Source organism: Cebus imitator, unplaced genomic scaffold, assembly GCF_001604975.1.
Source record: "Cebus imitator isolate Cc_AM_T3 unplaced genomic scaffold, Cebus_imitator-1.0 Scaffold24, whole genome shotgun sequence".
Classification (NCBI taxonomy): Eukaryota; Metazoa; Chordata; class Mammalia; order Primates; family Cebidae; genus Cebus; species Cebus imitator.
In genome coordinates, this window is record NW_016107339.1 from 14,300,744 (window position 1) to 14,309,116 (window position 8,373).

General features: G+C 50.0%; 2 protein-coding genes and 2 non-coding genes across 10 annotated transcripts in view; all 4 read left to right on the forward strand.

Moving 5' to 3' along the window:
* Positions 1-1,166: 1,166 nt before the first annotated feature.
* Positions 1,167-1,276, forward strand: LOC119470212. The gene has a single exon (XR_005199101.1). It is a non-coding gene; the product is annotated as a U6 spliceosomal RNA (small nuclear RNA).
* A 31-nt stretch (positions 1,277-1,307) lies between these two features.
* On the forward strand, positions 1,308-1,417 carry LOC119470213. The gene has a single exon (XR_005199102.1). It is a non-coding gene; the product is annotated as a U6 spliceosomal RNA (small nuclear RNA).
* Positions 1,418-2,884: 1,467 nt separating this feature from the next.
* On the forward strand, positions 2,885-4,501 carry FKBPL (FKBP prolyl isomerase like). Of its 4 annotated transcripts, none has more exons than XM_017522778.2 (2): positions 2,885-2,944; positions 3,363-4,501. In XM_017522778.2, the coding sequence occupies exon 2, from the start codon at positions 3,437-3,439 to the stop codon at positions 4,475-4,477; it is 1,041 nt and encodes a 346-aa protein (XP_017378267.1). In that variant the 5' UTR covers positions 2,885-2,944; positions 3,363-3,436; the 3' UTR covers positions 4,478-4,501. The 4 variants fall into 4 exon arrangements, with proteins under 4 accessions (XP_017378267.1, XP_017378266.1, XP_037592233.1 ...); XM_017522777.2 differs by having other exon boundaries at positions 2,887-3,121; XM_037736305.1 differs by having other exon boundaries at positions 2,887-3,040.
* Positions 4,502-4,962: 461 nt separating this feature from the next.
* The window catches only part of ATF6B (activating transcription factor 6 beta), a 12,289-nt gene continuing 8,878 nt past the window's right edge, over positions 4,963-8,373 (forward strand). For 3 of the 4 annotated variants that reach the window (XM_017522300.2, XM_017522301.2, XM_017522304.2), the window contains exons 1-5: positions 4,965-5,099; positions 5,465-5,544; positions 5,648-5,726; positions 5,951-6,042; positions 6,880-7,015. In XM_017522300.2, the coding sequence (XP_017377789.1) occupies positions 4,985-5,099; positions 5,465-5,544; positions 5,648-5,726; positions 5,951-6,042; positions 6,880-7,015 (502 nt within the window). In that variant the 5' untranslated portion in view covers positions 4,965-4,984. Of the gene's footprint in view, positions 5,100-5,464; positions 5,545-5,647; positions 5,727-5,950; positions 6,043-6,879; positions 7,016-8,373 lie in introns of all 4 variants that reach the window. The other variant, XM_017522303.2, reaches the window with a different exon arrangement.

An 8,373-nucleotide genomic window follows, 5' to 3' on the forward strand; every position in this document is an offset into this window, starting at 1 on the left:
TACAGGCGTGAGCCACCACACCCGGCCGGAGAGGACTCTTGACACAAGTCTGTGGCTAGTGATGAAACTATCTCCCTTCCTAGCTGTCTTGGCATGCTTTTGATAGTCTGAGGCACAATGGTGACAGCAAACTGGAAAGCCAAAGTGAGGTACCCAGAATGGGATTCTTCTTCCCTGGAGAACTGTGGTAGCCCAAGCTGTGTAGGTGGCTGGATAAGCAAGACTGATTCACAACAGGGCTTGATGTCTTCTATTGGGAGGAGGAGCACCTGCTACACCCAGTGGAACAGGTTACACCAGTTATATATGCAAAATGTAGGACACACTACAGGGGCATAGAGCCAGGGGAGAAGACAATGGGGTGAGATTCTAGAATAATCTCATTGGTTCATTGCTGGGTGTGGTGGCTCACACCTATAATCCCAGCACTTTGGGAGGCCCACTTGAGGCCAGGAGTTTGAGACCAGCCTGGTAAACATAGCAGGACCCCATCTCTATTTACTTATTTTAATTATTTTTTGTTTATTTATTTATTTATTTTTTGAGACAGAGTCTCGCTCTGTGGCCCAGCCTACAGTGCAGTGGCACAATCTCGGCTCACTGCAACCTCTGCTTTGTGGGTTCAGGTGATTCGTCTGCCTCAGCCTCCCGAGTAGCTGGGACTACAGGTGCGTGCCACCACATCCAGCTAATTTTTGTATTTTTAGTAGAGATGGAGTTTCACCATGTTGGCCAGGATGGTCTCGATCTCTTGACCTTGTGATCCACTGGCCTCGGCCTACCAAAGTGCTGGGATTACAGGTGTGAGCCACCGAGCCCGGACATTTTGTTTTATTTTTTTGAGATGAAGGCTTGCTCTGTTGCCCAGCCTGGAGTGCAGTGGCACAATCTTGGCTCACTGCAACCTCTGCCTCCCAGGGTCGAGCAATCCTCCTGCCTCAGTCCCCCTAGTAGTTGGGATTACAGGTATATGCCACCATGCCCAGCTTATTTGTATTTGTAGTAGAGACGGAGTTTTGCCATGTTGGCCAGGCTGGTCTCAAACTCCTGACCTCAGGTGATCCACCCGCCTCGGCCTCCCAAAGTGCTGGGATTACAGGCGTGAGCCAGTGCCCCACCCGACCCTATCTCTATTTAAAAAAAAAAGAAAAGAAAAGAAAAAAAGTGTGTTGCTTACTCCGGCAGCACATATACTAAAATTGGAACGATACAGAGAAGATTAGCATGGCTCCTGCGCAATGAAGACACGCAAATTCGTGAAGCGCTCCATATTTTATTAAAAAAAAAGAAAAGAAAAGAAAAAAAGTGTGTTGCTTACTCCGGCAGCACATATACTAAAATTGGAACGATACAGAGAAGATTAGCATGGCTCCTGCGCAATGAAGACACGCAAATTCGTGAAGCGCTCCATATTTTATTAAAAAAAAAGAAAAGAAAAGAAAAAATCGCGGTTCATGGACCAGCAGCATCTGCATTATCCAGCTTATTGAAATGCATACAGGCCCCACCCTAGACTTCTTAAATCATAATCTGCAATTTAACAAGTTCCCCAGGTGATATGTATGCACATTTATGTTTGAAAATCACTAAGATTTCTTGATGAAGGAGGGCTTGAAAGGCAATGATGGCTATGAAAGGAAAGGTAAGGAGAAACCTCATGTGTTCCCCCAAAGGACAGTCCAGTTGGAAAGAGTCCTGAGGTTTTATCTTGGAGCACCCTGTACTGAATGAGCCAAGGGACTGACAGGTGTTAACACCTGCTGGGCGCTCCCAACATAAAGACAGTAGCATAGGAGGGCGTAAGGTCGCCAGATAAAAGGCTGCTGCCACTATTATTTACCACCACCCCCGCCATTCTCTACTCTACCTCCACGCCAGTTTCCATTCCAGGACTTCTCTACACTTTGCCTCTTTTATTTTTATTTTTATTTTGAGATGGAGTTTCACTCTGTCGCCCAGGCTGAAATGCAGTGGCGCGATCTTGGCTCTTGGCAACTTCTGCTTCCTAAGTTCAAGCGATTCTCCTGCCTCAGCCTCCCGAGTAGCTGGGATTACAGGCACACCCCACCATGCCCGGCTAATTTTTGTATTTTTAGTAGAGATGGGGTTTCACCATGTTGGCCAGGCTGGTTTTGAACTCCTGGCCTCAAGTGATCCGCCCGTCTCGGCCTCCCAAAGTGCTGGGATTACAGGCGTGAGCCACTGCGCCTTGTGCACTTTTCTTTTTTTTTTTTTTTTTTTTTTTTTTTTGAGATGGAGTTTCGCTCAGTCGTCCAGGCCGGCGTGCAACGGAGCGATCTCGGCTCACTGCAACCTCCACCTCCCGGGTTCAAGCGAGTCTCCTGTCTCAACATCCCGAAGAGCTGGGATTACAGGCGCCCGGCTAATTTTTTTTGTTGTTGTTGTTGTTTGTTTTTTGGGACGGAGTTTTCCTTTTGTTGCCCAGGCTGGAGTGCAATGGCGCGATCTTGGCTCACGGCAGCCTCCGGCTCCCGAGTTCAAGCGATTCTCCAGCCTCAGCCTTCCTGAGTAGCTGGGATTACAGGAATGCGCCTGGCTAATTTTTGCATTTTTAGTAGAGACGGGGGTTTCTCCATGTCGGGCAGGTTGGTCTCGAACTCCCGACCTCAGGTGAGGCGCCTGCCTCGGCCTCCCAGAGTACTGGGATCACAGACGTGGGCCACCGCGCCGGTCCTATTTTTGTATTTTCAGTAGAACCAAGGTCTCGCCAAGCTGGCCCACTTTGGCCAGCCCGACCTCGCCAAATTCTGTTCGATTCTGCCTAGTTCGGTTGCTCTGGGCTAGTTCAGTTGCTAAGGCCTGGAGCTTCTGGTTGCGGAGGAAATGATGTCACGCTCAACAGGCGGGCTACCCAGATTCCTTCCTCCTTCCGATTGGCTGCCAGGAATTTGACTAGACTGGGAGTCTCGTAGACTCCAGGGTTGTTAGTATCTCTCCCAGTTGTTCCGCCACTCACCCGTCCCCCGCCCTGCTCTGGCTGCGCTCTCTGCACGGGGCAAGGCTCCGAGGGCAGTATTCAGTAAGCATTTAGCTTTGGAAGGAGAGGTGATTCGAATGGCCTGGCTCCTCCTGCCATCATGTTAGGGACTTGGCCGCGCAGGTACTTACTGACCCAGCCGGGTGTCCGTAGTTGGCGTGGCTACCTTAACCGCAGGGAATTGTGGAATTTATAGTTCTGAATTATGAATGGGTGGAACGGGGAAGCCCGAGCAGATTTTTGGAGGAAAGCAAAACTGAGGACTTTCAGGACTAAGGGTCTGGGTCTCAGAAGGATGGGAAAGGACGAGAAAGGGGGTCTAAATAAGAACACTGCAATTACCATTGTTTGGTTTTCTTTTCAGGTGCTGACCTGAACTTGGGCTATCCCTTTCTGACCAAAACTGTTCGCCCACGGTGGAAGGGACCAGGCATCCAAATGGAGACGCCACCAGTCAGTACAATTGGAGAAAAGGACACCTCTCAGCCGGAACAACAGTGGGAAAAGAACCCCCGGGAGAAGCTTGATTCAGTTACTCAGATTAGTCAGCAGCCTCCTACCGAAACCCTTGAGCTGGGAGTAAGCCCAGATTCAGCCAGCCAAATTCTAGAGAATACTCAGGGAACTGAAAAACTGGTTGCTGAACCTGAAGGAGACTCTCATAAGTCTCATGGATCAACCAGTCAGATGCCAGAGGCCCTTCAAACTTCTGATCTCTGGTACTGTCCCGATGGGAGTTTTGTCAAGAAGATCATAATCCGTGGCCATGGCTTGGACAAACCCAAACTAGGCTCCTGCTGCCGGGTACTGGCTTTGGGGTTTCCTTTCGGATCAGGACCGCCAGAGGGCTGGACAGAGCTAACTATGGGCGTTGGGCCGTGGAGGGAGGAAACTTGGGGGGAGCTCATAGAGAAATGCTTGGAGTCCATGTGTCAAGGTGAGGAAGCAGAGCTTCAGCTGCCTGGGCACTCTGGACCTCCTGTCAGGCTCACACTGGCCTCCTTCACTCAAGGCCGGGACTCCTGGGAGCTGGAGACTAGCGAGAAGGAAGCCCTGGCCAAGGAAGAACGTGCAAGGGGCACAGAACTATTTCGAGCTGGGAACCCTGAAGGAGCTGCCCGATGCTATGGACGGGCTCTTCGGCTGCTGCTGACTTTACCCCCACCTGGCCCTCCGGAACGAACTGTCCTTCATGCCAATCTGGCTGCCTGTCAGTTGTTGCTAGGGCAGCCACAGTTGGCAGCCCAGAGCTGTGACCGGGTGTTGGAGCGGGAGCCTGGCCATTTAAAGGCCTTATACCGAAGGGGGGTTGCCCAGGCTGCACTTGGGAACCTGGAAAAAGCAGCTGCTGACCTCAAGAAGGTTCTGGCCATAGACCCCAAAAACCGGGCAGCCCAGGAAGAACTGGGAAAGGTGGTCATTCAGGGGAAGAAACAGGATGCAGGGCTGGCTCAGGGTCTGCGCAAGATGTTTGGCTGATTAAAAGTTAAACCTTAAAAGAGACAGGAACTTGTGAATTGTCGTCTGTACTGTGAGATTTGGGGGTGGGGGCCCAGAGGAAATGTTTCTGCCCATATCCCATTCTCAGCTTTTGGCTTCCTAGGGGACGTAACAGCGGTCCCAGTGCGCCCCTTTTGAGGGGCTTATCCGTCTCCGAAGACACACAGAAGCTGTCTAAATTAAACTTATTACTGGCTGGGAGAGATGGTGGACCTTAACACTGGGAATACTGGGTACTACAATTCCCAGGCTCTTTATCGCCGGGGCTTGTTTGGCGCATGCGCTTGGCGGTCCGGCACTATCTGGGCGTTACTTCCGGCCGCAGTGCCCCATTGGGCCTGTCCATACAGCCATCTGCGTCTGTTGATTCACGTGCTCAGCACCCAGGTCTCTTACTGGTCGGTGGAGCTTCCGGGACGCCCCCTTTTTTAAAAGAGTCAACTGATTAGTTGATGATGGGGAGAGGCGGGCCTTGGGAACCGTCTCATGGTTGGGGGGTGGGGGGGAAAGATGGCGGAGCTGATGCTCCTCAGTGAGATTGCGGACCCGACGCGTTTCTTCACCGATAACCTGCTGAGCCCGGAGGACTGGGGTCTGCGGAATGAGGCCCCGGGGAGGGGAGAGGGCTATGGCAAACTGAGTCCCTGAGGCACGCGGGAAGGAAGCGGAGGCCTAAAGAGGAAGGCTGGGCAAATACGGAATCCGCCATCTGACGGAGGGCGGAGCAGGGGGCTCGTGCATTAAGGGGATACAGAAGTCGGGGAAGACCTCTGTTCCCTGCGGGAACGTCGAGTTGTTCCGGGTTCGGGGAAGGAGGGGCTGAAGCGCTCCGGTTGTATCACTTTTCAAGTGGGCGGGCGGTGGGTCTGGCCGAGCCGAGCCAATGAGGGATAGGGTGAGGACTTGTGTGCTATCTGTAGGCTGGGCCCACCGGACGACCCCCCTGACACTCAGCATTCCTTGCAGACAGCACCTTGTATTCTGGCCTAGATGAAGTGGCCGAGGAGCAGACGCAGCTCTTCCGTTGCCCGGAGCAGGATGTCCCGGTATTGTGTCCCCAGCCTTTCTCTAACCCTTGGTGGGTGGAAAGTGAGCCCAGTCACCTCTACTTTCTCACACTCCTGCCCTCTTACATCCTCCCTTACTCAGTTTGACGGCAGTTCCCTGGACGTGGGGATGGATGTCAGCCCCCCTGAGCCCCCGTGGGAACTCCTGCCCATCTTTCCAGGTAAGGTAGTCTGTGTGGTTCCCTCAGCTTTCCAGAAACCCTCATCTTCCCAGAGTTTCCCAGAAACTACATAGTTTAAGTGCCTATCCTATTTCCTTCAATCCCCTATTTTTGTTTCTTCTCCCTTGCTGTGGTGGGGGAATCACCACCCACATGTCCTTGGGCACTTTTTGGACTCTTCTCAAGCTCTGCTTCCTGATAACTTCTAACTCCCTTTCCTCCAGATCTTCAGGTGAAGTCTGAGCCATCTTCCCCCTGCTCTTCCTCCTCCCTCAGCTCGGAATCATCACATCTCTCCACAGAGCCCTCCAGCCAGGTGAGAGAGCCATATTCCTCCTGCTGTCTGTGGCAGGGACTCTGCTTCATTCCCTTCACCCATGGGTGACGTAGATGATTTAAATGATTTGTGTGCTATGAGTCATGAGGTGTGTGAGGTGTGGGGGGCCTTCACCACCACCTTGCCATTTCCTTAGTATCCTCATTTTCCACATCCCTTTGGTTATTTAGCAGTGAAGATGTGTGTGGTTTTTTTGTTTTGTTTTGTTTTGTTTTGATAGGGCCTCCCTCTCTCAGCCAAACTACAGTGTAGTGACGTGGTCATGGCTGACTCTAGCCTTGACCTCCTGAGCTCATGTGATCCTCCTGCCTCAGCCTCTGAAGTAGCTGGGACCACAGGCACATGCCACCATGCCTGGCTAACTTTTTAAATTATTGTTTGTAAAAATGGGGTCTTCCTATGTTGCCCAGAATGGTCTTAAACTCCTGAGCTCAAGTGATCCTCTCACCTTGGCATCCCAAAATGCTGGGATTAGAGGTGTGAGCCACCATGCCTGATCTGGGGTCTTTTTAATATACAGAGTTATATCGGGCTGGGAAGAAGAGAGTTATTAACTGCTGAGAATTCTGAACTGTTCTTTCCCACGTTGTCCACTCTAAGGACATATCTGAAATCATGAAACTTCATCAGTTCCCCCAGAAATAAAGTAGAAAGAATGAACAGGTTAGGGAGATGCTCAGAACCATTCAGATCAGAATGTCAAGAAATTGATGGTTTGTAAACCCTAAACTTCTGAAGCTTTTGTTCTTGCTCTCTGAACATCTCCCTTTTTTTTTTTGCCCTTTTTTCTGCCCCCTGCCCTACCCCAACTGTCAGGCTCTTGGGGTAGGAGAGGTGCTCCATGTGAAGACAGAGTCCCTGGCACCCCCACTCTGTCTCCTGGGAGATGACCCAGCATCCTCGTTTGAAACTGTCCAGATCAATGTAGGCCTCATCTCTGATGATTCCTCAGGTAATAACAGCCTGTCCCCAACCCTCAGCTTTACCAAGGGAGACTGTGTATGTGTGTGTGTATGTGTGTAGATGGAGGGGAAGTGCAGGCAACAGGACAGGTAGGGAGGGGAAATGGCAGGTGACCAGGGGGGAGGCGGGAGGGAAAGGAAACATTTCAGGGAAGACCAGCAACGGCAGTGCTGTGCTGAGGAGATGGAGATTATTTTTCTCCCTTTTTCTTGTCCTAGTATTTTGTCATGCCACTCAGCTTACTTTTTAAATACTTGTGAACAGTTTAGGGCACATTTTTCTGTGTGATTCCCCCCACCCAACATTTTATTATAAACATTTTTAAACATACCACGTTGGTCAGGCTGGTCTTGAACCATATATTAAACTCTGAGATTCTACAATTAACATTATTTGTTCTATTTTTAAAGTGTTCCCAAATTTACTCATAGCTGTTTATTTACTAAATGTTTATTGATATGAGGATATCTGAGGTACAATAATTTTAAAAAAGAAATATTTATTGAGTACCTACTTTATGCCAGATTCTGAGCCGAGTACTGGGAATGCAAAGATGAACAAGACTTGACCAACGTGCTGACTTTCAACCCTGTAATTTAGTAATGGGAGAAAAACAAATATCAGTCAATACACGTGTGGTCATTTTAGGATAAAAATTACTAGAAGGTACCATGAAAGCTCATAAGAGGGGACATTTCCGCCAAATTGGGGCTGGATCTGGGTCATGTTCCTGTAAGAAGGGTTTCCTGAGAGTTTTGAAGGACACATAGAAATTAGCCAGGAGGACAGTGTGGGGGTTGACTTGTGTGTGAGGGGCCTGCATTTCTTCAGAGTGGGAGTAAGAAGGATATGGGGAGTGGTGTGGAACTACAGAGGCTACAGGGCCAGGTGGGCGCCCTGCTAAGGAGCTCTTAGCTTTTATCCTGTGGGTAGGTGGGGCCTTTGAAGAATTAAGCAGGGAAGCAATATGATTAGGAAGACGATTGTAGTGGCAGAGTAGAGAATGGGTTGCAGAGGGGCAGGGCCAGAGGTAAGAGGACCAGGGAAGAGGCTTATGCAGTTAATCGAGTAAGATACTCGGATGTTGTGAAGAAAGCAGACTTGAGAAAGAATAAAGTGGAATAGATGAGTTGTGGTGACCTCCTGGACACTGGAGAGAGGTAGGAGTCAAAGAAGCTTGTGGCTAGGGTGGCTGCGGGTGGGTGATGTTACTGTTCACTGGATGGAGGCTGCAAAAGCAGGAGCTTTCTGATCAGGGAAGATGATGCATTCAGTGATGCACATGCTGATTGTTGTTATTTTGAGATTTAGTTGTGTTTTTAATTTTTCTTTTTCTTTTTTTTTTTT